This window comes from Olea europaea, chromosome 22, assembly GCF_002742605.1.
Source record: "Olea europaea var. sylvestris chromosome 22, O_europaea_v1, whole genome shotgun sequence".
Classification (NCBI taxonomy): domain Eukaryota; kingdom Viridiplantae; phylum Streptophyta; class Magnoliopsida; order Lamiales; family Oleaceae; genus Olea; species Olea europaea.
In genome coordinates this window covers 3,652,154-3,668,722 of record NC_036258.1, presented here as the reverse complement: position 1 = coordinate 3,668,722, position 16,569 = coordinate 3,652,154, and the positions used below count along the sequence as shown (strand labels likewise).

General features: G+C 36.2%; 1 protein-coding gene across 1 annotated transcript in view; it reads left to right on the top strand.

Annotated features, from left to right (window-relative positions):
- The first annotated feature begins 14,304 nt into the window (after window positions 1–14,304).
- Window positions 14,305–16,569, top strand: part of LOC111371056 (BTB/POZ and MATH domain-containing protein 6-like) — a 9,010-nt gene continuing 6,745 nt past the window's right edge. The window contains exons 1-6 of the mRNA XM_022992974.1: window positions 14,305–14,475; window positions 15,489–15,594; window positions 15,680–15,812; window positions 15,897–16,066; window positions 16,143–16,413; window positions 16,504–16,566. Of these exons, the coding sequence (XP_022848742.1) occupies window positions 15,501–15,594; window positions 15,680–15,812; window positions 15,897–16,066; window positions 16,143–16,413; window positions 16,504–16,566 (731 nt within the window). The 5' untranslated portion in view covers window positions 14,305–14,475; window positions 15,489–15,500. The remainder of the gene's footprint in view (window positions 14,476–15,488; window positions 15,595–15,679; window positions 15,813–15,896; window positions 16,067–16,142; window positions 16,414–16,503; window positions 16,567–16,569) is intronic.

Sequence of the window (16,569 nt, the reverse complement as noted above, 5' to 3'; positions counted from 1 at the left end):
CGGAAGCTAGGGCCTGTCCGAATGTGGGAGCTATGGTATGCCCTGCTTGGGTCCATTGCTGAGTAACAAGGTGTGCTACGGGGCCTCAACCTACCTGCCTCTGAGGAGGAGGGAGTCCCTGCGCGGCACGGTTGCGATGATCAATCATTTCTTCACTAACAATTTCCACTCTCATCATTTCCGCCAGCTCGTTATATGTGGAGGGATTCTTGCTGCGCACGTCCCTCCAGAACAAAGTGTTCATGTTGAGCCCACCTTTCAGGGCTGAAAGGGCTTCCCTGTCAGTGACCTGTTCGCAGTAAGTAATTTCATCTGTAAACCTGGCGAGATAGCTTTTTAGCGTTTCCCCAGGGGCCTGCCTCATGTCTTGCAGACGTTGAATTGGTGCCTCTTCTTCCCTGCGCACCTTTCAGGGCTGAAAGGGCTTCCCTGTCAGTGACCTGTTCGCAATAAGTAATTTCGTCTATAAACCTGACGAGATAGCTTTTTAGCGTTTCCCCAGGGGCCTGCCTCATGTCTTACAAGCGTTGAATTGGTGCCTCTCCTTCCCTGCGTGAGAGGTACTGGTTCAAAAATGCTTTCTTCAAGTCTGGCCAACTTCTAATACTTAGGGGAGAAAGCCTGCTGTACTATACCTTGGCGGCTCCGCCTAGTGTTAAATGGAAGGCTCTGCATTTTAGAGCAGGCGAGGTTCCCCTAAGGCTCATTTATGCCATATACTTTGTGAGGTGCTTCTCCGGATCCCCCTTTCCCTCATACTTGGGGATCTTAGAGGGCATGAAGTTACCTGGCATTGGGAAGCTTCGAATCTCCCTTGAGAAAGGGAGGTTATCGTCATCATCGTCAATCTCATAAGATCGACAGGGTCCCTCTGACCCTTCATCATCTTGGGTGTCCTGGGGAGGTGGAGGTGCGTCTCCTCGACTCCCCCAATCGACTAGGTTTCTCCTCTCTCTCCTATTTCTAGGAGGAGGAGGGGGAAAATGTTCTTGTTCGTGATCCGGACGAAGTGATCCTCTTGCTGGGCGAACCCTATTGCTAGGATCCTCCCTTATCCGGTCGAAGATGCTTACCGACCTTTGGTTGTCGTGTTCTTGAGAGAAATTGTCCCCCAAGCGTGGTTCTGATGGCTGACTCCCTTGCACATAAGATGTTGCTTCGGCGTTCATCTCCCCTTCGAGGGGGCATTCTGTGTGCCGGCTCATGTGGCCCCAAGAGTGAGATAAAGGGATTCCCTGCACCGGATAAGATCCTTGGGGCCTTTGATAGCTCTAGTGTCCCTGGGCTTGCATGAGGAGTTCCTGCATCGCCATATTCTGAGCTGCTATGTCTCTCATACCCGCAGCTATCTGAGCCATTCCTTCAGTGAGTATGGCTATTCTTCCGCCTCGGCGACGCCGGTGATGCGGTCTCTGATTAGTAACATTGTTATGGAGTACCTCTTCTTTAGAGGCCTCTCTCATGGGATTGTCGTCTTCATGGCTGTAGCTCATTCTACCTATTTTTTCAAGGGTAGTAAAAACTTGGATTGTAACTCGACTTTGTTCTTTTTCAAGAATGCCCCCTTTTCAGGGTTAGTCGTCGGTTTTCCGGTACCTTCTCCGATGGAGAACGTAAAACTTCGAATGGGGAGTGCTTCCCACAGACGGCGCCAATCTGTTGACCCCGAAAATTGGTCCTTCCACGTAACCAACTTAAAGTTACTCCACATATTCCTCCCTGCACACAATCAGCGAATAGTCAGGCGCACACGGCTGGAACCAACGGGGGTGGTGGCGGCCGTATACACTCCGACAGTCAAGTCAGGTTTGGGTGATTGGAACAGTACCCAGGGGCTATGCAAATCAACAATAAAGGGGGGAGGAGAAAATATATAAACTTGCTATGGAGTGCTATGTTTTAAGAGTTTCATTACCTTTGCCTCTTGCCAAACTTTGGGTATTTATAGGTGGTATGAACCATTGAATGTGGAACGCGTGTATATATCTGACGGTATGAAGCGTCTGCTCATAGACGTCAATCAGCCGCGTTTGTAGAGTGGGCGGACAGTTTGTTTCCTCTGAGTTGAATTGACATAAAGTTGATAAGTCACATCAACTAGCCTCATGGAGACGTCAAATCAATTTAAGCCTTAGGTGCAGGACAAATCTCAAATTGGCGGCGGATCTTCTAACCGGGGTCCACTTGATCTCGACCTCAAAGGTGAGATGCTGCGGAAGGGTCGTTTTTAGGTCGAAATAAGTGGTGCTGCGATCTCGGCCTCGGAGGCGAGATGACACTTCGATATCCGAGACGTGTATAATCGGAGCGTAACAATAGCACTTCAAATTCATCAAAAGCTATTGTGCTAAACATCTCACCAAGCATATGTTTTTAGCTCCGAAAATCATAATCAACACTATAATACAATACCCATATACATATATTTACGGGGGAAAAAATAATCCACGTAAATAGAACAAAAAAGGAAAATTATAATGATTAAAAATACTTGCATGCAAAGATGATAAAATTATGATTTACATGTGCAACATATCAAAAATAACTTTGATTCACTGAAACCAAGATATGTACACAAAACATAAGCAAACGACAACTTATTGGAATTTAGGAAAATACAAAAATTAGAATGAGATTCAATGAAACAAGGTATGCGAAATGCAAATCTCATTAAAACAGATTTTGTCCCTCCATTAGTGCTAAATGATTAAATGATCTTTTGTCTCTCAAGATTCAACACATCTTCAAAAATTAATATAGTACAATATTAATATTGCCAAGCAAATCGAAATTGGCTGTACTTTTCTAAAACGGAAGATATCGAACATAAAACTCAAAAATAATTTGGAAATTACTTTGAAATAATTTATAGAAAGAAAGAATTAGAAATCAATTGTAATTGCATAGAATTGATTTGAAATGAAGAAAATAAAATTAGGATGACCCTATTTATAGATTTTCATGTGCCCCTTAGAATGGTTGTATCTTTTGGCGCAAATATATTTTAATCATTGCATCACACCATTTTATATTTAATAGTGTAAATTGCATCCTATCAAAAAGTCCTAATTTTATTGTGCATCTTGTTAAATATGTAAGGATTTTTAATCCATCGATGGGCTTATATGTTTGAATAATTATGTATTAAATTAAAGGCTATCAAATTCGATTGAGCCCAATTAAAATGATCTAATAAGATTTCGATTTTGGGTTTTAATGTATTCAATTAAAGTATGGGTTTACATATGTGTAGTGATTGGGCCCAAGTCCTAATTCTATGATGGGCCGAATTAGGTCAAAGGACGTCGCTATATAAATATGGTTATGGTTCCCAGATCACACGTACGTATTATTCATTCTCTTCTGCATCCTATTGTAGAGGGAAAAAGGAGACTACATGTAGATTTGGAAGACTATATCGCATGATTCAATTATTGCAAATAATCATGTCTAATTCAAGTACACTTCGCTCTAGTTCTTCAATTTCTTGATGATTTAACATGAAAGATCCGGTGATTTAAAGCAATAAATTATCTAACAAGTGGTATCAGAGCCTTTTCATGTTGAATTATTGAGAATCAAAGGTTTTAGTTTGGTTCTTGCAATATTTTATAAAGTTTTCAGATTTGACAGCTTTGAATTTAGTTTTGTTGAATTTGAAAATTATTCGGTATATTTTTTATTATCTTTCATTTTCGGATTAATAGATAAAGAAAATTTCAGATTATGGATTATTATGGTTTTGCTTCAGATTTAAAATACAGATTTCGATACAGATAAAAAAAAATTATTCTTTTTTCCGGCCGCGGCAACAGCTTCACGCTGCTACTAACATGCAGCGCCGGCGTGCGCCGCCAAGGAGAAAGGAGGAGAAAGAATTTTTTTTTTAGGTTTTCAGATTTTGGTAGAATTTGGGGACGGGGGCTTGTCTTGTAAATTAGATTACTTGAGACCCTTGCTTGCAATTAGGGTTAGGGTTACAAAATTAAGGTTTCAGTCCCTAACATTTAAGGTATATTCAAGTTTGGGCCTTTAAGTTTTGGATTTAATAATTCAGTCCATATGGTTTAAAAATTAATTATTTCGGGCCATAAAAGTTTTGAATTTTATAATTAAACCCCTGAAGCTTTAATAATTAATTCAAATTGGCCCCTAAAGTTTCAAATTTTCAAAATTTGACCCCTAAAGTTCTAGATTGGTCAATTTTTGGCCCCCTAAAGTTTCAAATTGTTCTAATTGATCCTCTAAAGTTTGGAATTAATGAATTTCGCCCTCTTAAAGTTTTGAATTATTAATCCTAAGACCGCTAAAGTTTAAAACTAAACAAAATATGCAAAATTGGTGATTCTCTTTCTCAAATTTTGGTACTAAGGACTTTTTTAAAAGATATAATATTCGCAAGTTGGTTAATTGAAACAACATGTTGTCAAAGCAACATCTCTTGTGGAAATTGACTAATTTAGAATATTAAAAGGTGTTTGTGCATGTGTTAGTCATGAGAATATTGGTCGGCCCAAAGGAATGTCAATATTTAGCACGTGCACCTGTGGTGATAAATATATGACGATTATTTGGTTTAATGTGTGATCAATAAATCGGTTCAAAGAAAGGTTTATTGATTGACACGTTATTTTATCGTCAATGTTTGATCACTACGCTAAGAGTACCGCTTTCAAGTCAATATCTCTGTCCAAAGACTACATATTGATGTTGTGCTTGGTATCTTGTGATGGGCCCTACCACCATTTGAGAATATTATTATTTGCATATTAAAGATATTCATGTGAGCTATTCATAATAAACGTTCTCTGATTCAGTTTCAGGTTCTGCTGCCAATATCTCCGCTAGCATCAATTCAATTCCAATGCTTAATGGCACAAATTTCAGGGCATGGCAAGAGAACGTGATGATTGTTCTCAGAGACATGGACCTGGACCTTGCTTTACGAGTCGATCAACCTGCTGCACTTACTTATAAGAGTACCTCTAATGACAAGAGGGGGATGGAAAAATGGGAACGATCGAACCGCATAAGTTTAATGGTCATAAAGCGTGCTATTCCAGAAGCATTCCGGGGCACTATGTCCGATAAGGTGACTACGGCTAAGGGTTTCATTGAGAATCTTGAGAAGAGGTTTGCCAAGAATGAAAAGGCTGAAACAAGTGCACTTTTAGCAAACCTTGTCTCAATGAGGTATAAAGGAAAAGGAAATATTCGGGAGTACATTATGGAAATGTCTCACATTGCTTCAAAACTAAAGGCACTCAAGTTAGATTTATCTGAAAACTTGTTGGTGCACTTAGTTTTGATATCCCTTCCGGCACATTTCAGTCAATTTAAGGTGAGCTTCAACTGTCAAAAGGACTCATGGTCTCTTAATGAGCTCATCTCACACTGTGTCCAGGAAAATGAAAGATTGAAGCATGAGAAGATAGAAAGTATTCATTTAGCCACCACCTCTAAGGACAAAAGTAACAAGAAAATGAAAATTAATAAGAAAGCTGCGGGTACAGCACCGCAAAAGAAACAGTATAAGGAATCAACTGAAGGTGATTGTTTCTTCTGTGGAGCTACAGGTCATAAGAAGAAGAATTGCACCAATTACCATGCTTGGCGTGTAAAGAAATATATTCTTCTTCATTTGGTTTGTTCTTAGGTTAATTTAACTTCGGTACCTAGACATACATGGTGGATAGATTCTAGTGCAACAACTCATATCAGTATGTCTATGCAGGGTTGCCTGAGTTGCCGAAAATCAAGTGATGGTGAAAGATACATCTATGTTGGTGATGGCAAGACGGTGAAAGTAGAGGCAGTAGGAAAATTTAGATTATTGTTAAAGATTGGATTTTTTTGGATCTTGTTGAGACATTTATTGTACCGTCTTTTAGACAGAATTTGATTTTTATTTCTATTTTGGACAAATTTGGTTATACTTGTTTATTTGGAAATGAAAATTTTAGTTTATTTCATGATTCAAAATTGTTTGATTCCGTTTCTTTATCGGGTTACGATAATATTTATTCAATTGATACAATTGTTTCTTTTAATGAATCCCTGCATGTAAGTACTCGAGGTGTAAAGCCAAAATTAACTGGTGAGAATTTTGCCTTGTTGTGGCTTGTGTTTGACGGGATTCTCGACCCTCTTAACTTCACAGATATGATCTATGTGTCAACTATATAGAGGGAAAACAAACCAATAAAAAGAGATTTCAAGCCAATAGGACTTCGGACGTCTTAGAACTTATACAGTTATACATATGGATATTTGTGGACCATTCCCTATGGATTCTTGGAATAATCAACAATATTTTATAACATTTATAGACAACTTTTCAAAATATGGCTACATATATCTCATTCATGAAAAATCACAATCACTGGATGTGTTCAAAAAACTATAAAGCCGAAGTTGAGAACCAACTCGGCAAAAGGATTAAAAGCATCAGATTTGACCGTGGGGTGAATACTATAGCAGATATGACGATTCAGGTGAACAACGTTCAGGACCATTTGCTAAATTCCTAGAGTAATGCAGTATCATCCCACAGTACACTATGTTGGGTTCGCCCACTATGAATGGTGTTGCTGAGAGACAAAACAGAACGCTTAAGGATATGGTGAGGAGTATGATTAGTCATTCTATCTTACCATAATCTCTCTGGGGTGAAGTGTTAAAGATCGCAGCTTATATACTCAATAGAGTTCCAACTAAGGCCATTGATAAAACCCCATATAAGCTTTGGACGAGCAAGAAGCCTAGTTTGAAGCATATATATATATTTGGGGGTGTCCAACTGAGGCAAGGCTCCATAAGCCAAATGAAAAGAAACTGGACGCAAGGACCATCAGTTGCTTTTTTATTGGATATTCTGAAAGGTTCAGAGGTTACAAGTTTTATGATCCCACAACTAAGGCAAATTCTGAGACAGGAAATGCTCGGTTCTTTGAGGATGTTGAGTTTACGAAGGGAGAAAGGGTTACAGACTTTGTCTTTGAGGGGGAATATGTTGAAATTCCTCCAATTGTCATTGACAATGAGTAGGTTTCTATCCCTGATATTGTTCAAGAAGCAACTCTGGATCAAGACAATGTCATACCTCCCTCTCAAGATCAACAAATTGTTCCAGAAGAACAAACTCTACAGCCTCAAGAACCAATGCCATTAAGAAGATCCACTAGAGAGAGGAAAAAGTGCGGTTTCGAATGATTACATCATATTTCTCCAAGAACATGAAATTGACATTGAAATCGTGGAAGATGATCCGATCAACTTCCGTTAAGCCATGAAAAGTTCTAACTCTCAAAAGTGGCTCGATGCTATGAATGAAGAGATAAAGTACATGAAGGACAATGACGTATGGGACCTCATTCCATTGCTTGAAGGTGCGAAACCAATTGGTTGTAAATGGATATTTAAGACCAAGAGGGATCCGAAAGGTGATGTAGAGAGGTATAAGACTCGTCTTGTCGCAAATGGCTTTACACAGAAAGAAGGCATCGATTATAAAGATACATTTTCTCCGATTTCTTTGAAAGACTCTTTCAGAAATATAATGGCATTGGTAGCGCATTTCAATCTTGAGTTACATCAGATGAATGTTAAGACAGCATTTCTCAATGATGATATTGATGAAACAATTTATATGGCAGAAAGCTTTGTGTCGAACGATGCAAAGCAAATGGTTTGTAAATTAAAGAAATCTATCTATGGACTCAAATAGGCGTCTCGTCAATGGTATTACAAGTTTCATTAAGTGATCATTTCATTTGGTTTTGAGATAAATTTGGTCGATGATTGTATATACCACAAGTTTAGTGAGAGCAAGTATATTTTTCTGGTTTTATATGTCGATGACATATTGCTTGCCAGCAACGATATAGGCTTATTGCACGAAATCAAGAGATTTCTAGCAAAGAAATTTGAGATGAAAGATTTTGGTGACGTCTCTTTTGCATTAGGAATTCAGATACACCAAGATCATTCTCGGGGTATTCTTGGATTATCATAAAAGAGTTATATCAAAAAGGTTTTTAAAAGATATGACATGCAAGATTGTAACCAGGTGACACCCCTGTGGTTAAAGGAGACAAGTTCAGCTTAAGTCAGTGCCCTAAAAATGACTTGGAAATTAAAGAAATGCAGAAGATTCCTTATTCCTCAACTATAGAGAGTCTAATGTATGCTCAGATTTGTACGCGTCTGGATGTAGCGTACATTGTTGGAATGCTAGGGAGATATTTAAGTAACCCGGGAATGGATCATTGGAAAGCAGCCAAACGGGTCATGCGGTATTTACAGAGAACAAAAGACTACATGCTCAAATACAGGAGATCGGATCAATTGGAGATCGTCGATTATTCTGATTTTGATTTTGTGGGATGCCAAGATAGTAGGAGATCCACTGCTATGAGGCATCAAATCATGGAATATAGCTACGTAATTTTGTCATGGGCTGCGCATTGTGGACAATATAGAAACACCATTTAAGATATTTTGTGACAATAAATCAGCAGTGCTGTATTCCAATAACAACAGGAGCTTGACAAGTTAAAACATATAGAGATCAAGTTCTTGACTGTTAAAGAAAAAGTTCAGAGTGGACAGGTGTCAATAGAGCATATAGGGACAAACTCCATGATTGCGGATCCGCTCACTAAGGAATTGATACCCAAAGGTCTTTCGTGAGCACACTGTTCATATGAGTGTAATGTCTCTTGAAGATATTTAGTTTCAGTAGGAGTTTGCATTTTTGTGCTAGACACATATACTGTCATTTTGGATACGATTTAAGGTTAAAGTTATTTTCGGTTATAAAATTATTTGCTTTATTATCTCTAAACTTGTTAAAGTGATCTCACTAAGATATTAAGGTGGACCAGTTGGAAATAGGTAAGTTACAGATCACATCACATGTAATTTTCATGCTACACATCCATGCTTGATCTATGTCATTCGATTTATCGATATACGTGACCATTGATGGGTTTAACTACATGAAAGTAGCGAAAACCGCTTTGATCCTATGTTGATATGATTGATGAACGGGATTGTTTTGGGGATGCATTCAGTAATGATAGCAAAATTCTGAGTACTCATAAGGTTATGTTTAATGCACAATTATAAGGTAACACATATAGCCAAAATGAGAGATTGTAAGGATTTTTAATCCATCGATGGACTTATATATGTGAATAATTGTGTGTTAAATTAAAGACTATCAAATTCGGTTGAACTCAATTAAAGTGAACTAATAAGACTTCGATTTTGGGCTTTAAAGTAATTAAAATTTTAAGAAATAATGAAGATTACAAATTTATCCACTAGGAATAAACCAAAATTCGAAGGGTGCCTAGGAAATCTTAGAAAGAGAATGGTCTTGTTCGTTTGTAAAGCTTGTTGATGAGAGTTTAACCCCTTTTTCTTTTTTTAACAGGGGTGCGCACTGTATAAATTCTCGAACTGACTCCAATAGAAAAATATTGGAAGGGAAAAATACTTCGAAAATGAACCTGTTCCCATGCAATAGTCAGGAATTCTTGACGGTATCGAGCTGGAACAACCTGTTCTTCCTGAATATCCTGATTCAACGCCAAAGAATTTCTTGCCGCTACCATATAGCATTCATCTATACCTGGTGATAAATAAAGCATTCGTACCCCTGTTGATCTTTCATAAATTTCAAAAAATTGGCTTTCTAGGGATCCCCAATGACCAATCCACACAATAGCCTGTAGATCACACCAATCAGGTAAATCGCGCTAGACAAGTTCGATGCGACAGACTCGACTGAAAAAATATTGGCAGGAGAGGGTTTAAAACAACCAGGGAGTTGTCAAAGAAAAGTGGCTCGTTGATGAGTGGAGAAGGAGAATTGGAAATTTAGGAAATGCGGCTCACAGAAGCATTAAAATTGGCATTGAGCTCGAGAAAAGATAATTTTGTACGCTTTTCCACCAATTTTTGCTATTAATTCAGTCATGGGAGCTGCACCGGCCTTTTTCATAAATGCTAGATAGTCAAAAAGCTTGTTTGAGTGTTATAAATGATATCGTTACATATCCACTCCGCTTTTTAGATTTTTTCTTTTTTTAAATACTCCACATTTTAATTGTATTAAAGATTCTTAACCTTTTTATTGTCACATATTTATCTTTAACTTTTTTCAACATAATATTATTTCTTTTATTTATCAGCAAATTTAATCTTTAAACGAGAGATAAATATTTAGTCTCAATTTTGTATATGTTGTTGTTGTTGTTGTTGTTGTTGTTGTTGTTGTTATTATTATTATTATTATTATTATTATTATTTATTTGCCTGTTCAAAAATACAATGTGCAACTAGTCTTATTACTCATTAGCATATTTTTTAACAGAAAAGAAAAAAGAAATTGACAAATAATAAAAAAATATTTAGCAAAAATGGTTCCTTCACCGAACCCACCGCATCCCATCCCGCCGTAACCCGACACCACCATGATTGTCATACACCATGGTCGATAGCATTTCTAGGAGATTGAAGCTCACTCCCAAACATGGCCAATTTTGCATAAAGGCGAGTGAGGCTTGCGCTTCATGCCAACATTAGAAAGGTCTCAAATTTTAGCATATTTCATTCCTTCTTTTTTTTTTTGGGTAAATTAGGTTCATTAGGATTTTTTTTATTAAAACTTTGATAAATTAGGTCCATTCCATTCCATTTATAAATAAGGTCCAATAATGTTTTTTCATTGTGGGAATTTTATTTCTAAATTAGGTCTATTTCTAATACAGTAAAAGGGGACAAGCGACGTAAGATTTCTCAAACTCATGTTGCAATGATTTCTTAATTCTATTAAACTAGTTCATCACATAGGTAGTATTCGATTTACGTGTTTAAAATAAGATACGTTTTATTAGACTTGTCAAAAATTAACGAATATTCTTAAACAAAGAGTAAAGTTGAGTCATTAGTGACATATGAACTTCAAAATTTTGAATTCTTATTTAGTATGATAATCTGATTCAGATTGTTTGCATGCGGTCAATATTATGAGTCAATTTTTTCAAATAAAAAAATACAAATATTAATGATGCCATCGATCTTTTATAATGAATTGTTTCATTTCTCGAAAATTTTAGAGAAATTAAATTTGCTATTGTCATGGATAAACTGGCAAAAAGGGTAAGTAAAATGGGTATTGAAGATGCATTCGAATAAAAAGTATAATTTGAATAAAGAAGCAATTTGACAATAGTAGCAGTGATTTAGTAAATCAATCAGTTGAAAAAATCTTTTAGAATTGAATGCTTCGTTTTTATAATTAATCAAATTCTATCTTCTCTAAAATTATATTTTAACAATTTAAACAATATAAAAAGATATTTGGATTTTTATTAAATTTATAATGGTTAAGGCATGCAATTTTTTCAATTTGTTGAAGTTTTGAATGAATCTTAGGAAGTACCGGGAACATAATGGATATTTGAATATTAATGCAAATGATTTATGTTCTGAGTTACATGTCTTGTACTTAGGGATGTCAATGAGTCAATCCAAGTCGAAATTCAAGGCCCAGACTCGGCTCAGGTAAAATGATTGAGTTTTTTTCGGGTCCGAGTCCAGAAAAGCCTAACTTTCGGCTCAGGCATTTTCGAGCCAGGCAGGCTAGGTTCTGATTATATTTTTTTTAAATATAGGTTCGTGAGTCCGAACCGACGAGCCACACGGGCCGGCTCGGACTTTGCTTGACACCCCCAAAATGGGGCTAGACTTGAGCCTCGAGTGAGGTGGGCTCAAATTTTTTTCGAGTCGAGTTACGGACGGTCCGAGTCGATAAGCCTAACTGTCATCCCTAATTGTAGTGACTTCTTGTTATATGTAATTTTTTAATGGGTGGTGGGTGATGTTGAGCAAAGATGTGAAAATAACAATTGTTAACGCATCTTCTTAAGAATTTGTGAACTCCTCTAAATGAATAAAAAATCTAGATTGAAATCGTTATTAAAAGTTTCGTGAATTAGTCGAGACTTTTAGCTTTTGTTTATTTTTCATTCTTTTTCAATTAAAATAAAAAATATTACTTTTATTCATCACATCAAACTATCATATTTGAATTTTATTTCTTGTGTGGAGCTCCTAATTCCTAAAAACTATATCTTTCATTTTCATTATACGTAAATGGGAAACAAATGGGTTTGGGTGACCTCCATTAAAATTTACCTCGACACAGGAGAAAGAAAAAAAAATGGACAGTGTTGTTGTACTATCATAAATAATTGCTAGCTTATTCTAGGAAGGAAGACTTGACAAAGTCTACGCACGATATGACAAAAATAAATAAATAAATAAATAAGAAAAAAGTTAAAGCCTACAAAAAGATATTCTTTCCAGCCAATAGGCTTGACATCACTTGGGTAATAATGCACCCTCGACATTGATGACGTCAAAAGCTAGTTGATAATAATTATCGTACGATTTTATTTACTTAAAGGTTGAACCCCAACCTTAAGGATCCCCGTCGATCCTGCCCTGGGCCATCGTGGAGGAGGTAAATCGCAGGATGTGCCTCCCAGGAGCCAGGGTGGAGAGCACATAGATAGGCCAAGACTGTTAACCCATATGGTAACTCCCGCTTGCAACAAAGCCAATTCCACCTTGCGGAGAATCGAACTCTGCACACTGCCGCGCTGAGCCCTATCCTTTACTTAGCTTTTAAATAAACAGGTTTTAAGAACAAGCAACTTATGATTTAGGAGGAGTTTAAACCACATTATTTTGATAATAATGCATTTTTGAAAAGTGTATTGATGTGAAATGTGTGGTTAAAAAATAATGAAAACTTTTTGATATGCGAGTAATATTATTTTATTGAAAAATGTGTGATTAAAATGATGTCAAATCATTGTTTAAAAATGTATTTTTTTGAAATAATGTGACTCAAGCAGACCCTTATATTATAATATTATTTTATTTATAAATAATTTTAATTGTATTCCTAGATATCAAGGTCTAACTCAAATACTAGTATACTACTGAGCAATCCTTACCACATCAATGAAATAAACTCCAGTCTCAAAGGTGTTCAAATACCAACAGTCACGTCATTCCATTAGCTCTCATTGCTAAACGTGCTAATCCTACTTCGACGGAGAAAATTGACAGCAATTTAACATATGTTCTAGATAAATGTGGCCTAATAAGTTAGGTTACCATCTGAATATATTTAGTAGACGATCATTTATTTTCAACTTTTGCAACCATGACTAAATTAAGTAGCATATTTCTTGGAAAAGTAATAGCATCAATTTTTAACATTCAGAGTAATAAATATAGCTTCAATTTGTGAACAAATTCAAAACAAACGATAAACTATAAATGATACAACTTATATGTTCATCAACAACGAAATTCAATAATTTTGTTTTTGTCCAAGGCGTCAATATCCATCTCTCTGCAAATGAAGCTTTGACCTTTTGAAGCCCCCCGGGGCACATTCAAGTTGGCGGAACAATTATATTGGGAGGCTCTGGAACCAAGCGTGGGGAATTCGATTCTTGGAAGGCACAAATTGGAATGTAAGATTTATCTTGGAAGGCAAGTTGTTGTAAGGCAGTGAAGAGGCTTTCTTTGGGGCAGGAGTAAAAGCTGTGTGGGAACCTGGGAACCAAAGCCGTGTGGGAACCTGGGAACCAACAAGGGCACATCCCGCGATTTACCTCCCTGAGCTGTTGAGGGGCCGGAGGTTCAAGGACGAGCATATAATCTGGCGCAAGCTGGAACACCTCGTTAAAAAAGAAAGTAGTCCCAGAAACACCTAGTTTGTATGAATTTTGTACTTTATGCAGAGAGGCACACCCATGCGTATATCAACTGATAATATACAATGGAAAGTACACACAGTCTTCTTCAATTCAATATTGGCTTCTTCTGGTCATACTCAGTGTTGTAATGCAGGTCAAGTCAAATCGGGTCGAATCGAGTCAGATCAAAATCGTTAGAACTTAAAGTGTGTTTGATTGACATGAAAAATATCACCTAAAAAAGAAAATATTTTCCATATTTTGTGGAAAATAAAAACCACCTCTACCTAAGAAAAATATTTTCCTTAAAAATAAGGAAAATTAGGCATATTTTCAAAAGTTGGAAAATATTTTTCATGAAAAAAAAATAGCAATCAAATATTTCAAATAAGAATTTAGATGGAAAACTGATATTTTTCATAAAAAATAAATGTAATCAAACACACATATAGTTTAATGGATTTTGATATTTACAAATTACACACCCTCACAACTGGGGCCGTGCCAATAAAAAAAGGAGAAAAACGCGGTTCAAAGCTCATTTGGTACCTTTTGTCATTTGTAAACGGGGTAATAGAAGCAGAGAAAAACGAGAGAAAGAGAAGAAGAAGAAGAAGAAGAAGAAGAATTTGAAAGAAAGAAAGGAGGGCTAAACACTAATTGAGCTACGGTTTTTCAATTTCTTGAGGTAAGAAAAAGGTTTGCTAATTGAAAAACGATGTTAGATATTAGGGTTTATGGACAATTGCTTATACTTGATTTATGAGGTATTAGAGTGAGATAAGGATTTGAGATTTTATTTGGGTATTTTTAACTTATTTTCTTCTACTTTCGTGCAAAATTCCCACTTTGGTTCTACTTTGAAAGTGTGCCCAGAAAGTGCTATTATTGTCAAAGTTTTAGTGACAGTGTTCAATATACTGAAACTGGTGAAAAATTGCAATAGTTTGAAATGATAGTGTTATTTTTGTCGATATTCTGATCTTCTTGGATATGTTGAGGATTATGTGTTAAAATAACTCATGTAAAGGAGTTACATGTAATTAGTGAGTTTAATTGGGATTATGAGGTTGGCGATTAAAGGCATCAAGTTCTTATCAGTTAATCCCTATTCCTAATGATAGTAATAATGCTTGAGGCAACTCTATGAAAAGATACGATCACTTGGATGGACAAGGGGAGATTCTAAACTTGATACTTAACTATGAGAAGGTAACGAAGATTGAAGTCATATACCGTTTGACCTAGTTTGTAGTCTATAACCCGGTGAGTTAAAAGCTTGTTTCAAAAAATAAGCATTTATCAATTGATTTTAGTTCATAAATTTTATATGAAATGTTTATTTATTATAGTGCTTATAATAAAGTATATAAGTTGCAAAAGTTAATTCTTTTGGATAATTGAGTTGACAGCATGATTATCAGAATAAAATGGATTTTTCTAAATAAACAGTTCCTTTTAAAGTTAAATTTAGTTCAGTAATATCATTTCATTGTCCTGTAAAGTTAATTCGAAAACTACCAAGAAGTTACTAGGTGATTTTATTCTGCATGGGTAATGGGTTTCCACAGTCTAAGATCAGATATGGTGATTTTATCCCCGCCTGCTTTGAACTCTTGTAAATTGTTTCCAGTGCAAGATCATTATAACTAAATGGATAGCCTGTATATGAGCCTTTTCGTCTACTGGTTTCTTATTTAGTGCGACGAAGCAATGGACAAAAAGATGATGGAGCATAAATTGAGCCTCGTCTCTCTTGATCAAAGCAGCCTTACAAGTAATCTTCTGAGTATTGGCGATGACAATGGTGAGTACTTTTTCATTCTTCTTAATGCTTATTTAACAGAATGGAATATTATTAATTTAACTTGTTTTGTGTTAAAATTTTGCAGAAGTTACATTAGAAACAAGAGACTTCTCTCCTGCACACTTGCTGTTCAAAATTGAGTCATTTTCCTTACTTTCAGAGAATGGTATAGACAAGATTGAATCAAGTGAATTTGAATCAAACGATAACTACAAATGGTATTTCTTGTTATCAACTTCTCAATAACCATTTGTACAAACCCATTCGTTTTCCATAATTTTTCATCTAAATTTCTTTATTAGGAAGTTGATAATATATCCGAATGGGCGAAACACAGTGGATGGAGCCAATCATGTTTCTGCTTACTTGGCTGTAGAGAATGTAAGTAATCTGGAAGCTGGATGGGAATTTAATGCCGTCGTCAGCATCTTTCTGTTTAACCACAAACTTGACAAATATGCATTTAAGAAAGGTATTATCTACTTGTAAATAGAATAGAAGAGCATTTTCTATAAATTTAATCTCAAGCAGCTCCCTTCTCGGTGCAGGTCAACGACGTTTTCATCCTATAAACCCTGAGTGGGGCTTTTCCAAATTCATTGTGAAGGAAACTTTGACAAATCCAAGTAATGGATACCTTGTCGATGATGCTTGTGTATTTGGAGCAGAGGTTTTTGTTGTCAAGAACAAAGGAATTAGAGAATGCTTGTCTTTCTTGAAAGTAACTGATTCCTTTAAGCGTGAACTGACGATTTCAAAATCCTCAAAATTGGTCAATGAACGGTATTCTGAAGAGTTCAATGCTTGGGATCATAAATGGTATATCTCTATGTTATTTTCTTCTGCAATGATACATCTTTCCTTAACTAGACCTCTCAATTCCATTACTATTATTATTATTTTTTTCAGGAAGGTTTGTGTGTATCCGAAAGGTATTGGAGCACAAAAGGGAAGTCATGTTTCGATTTTCTTGCA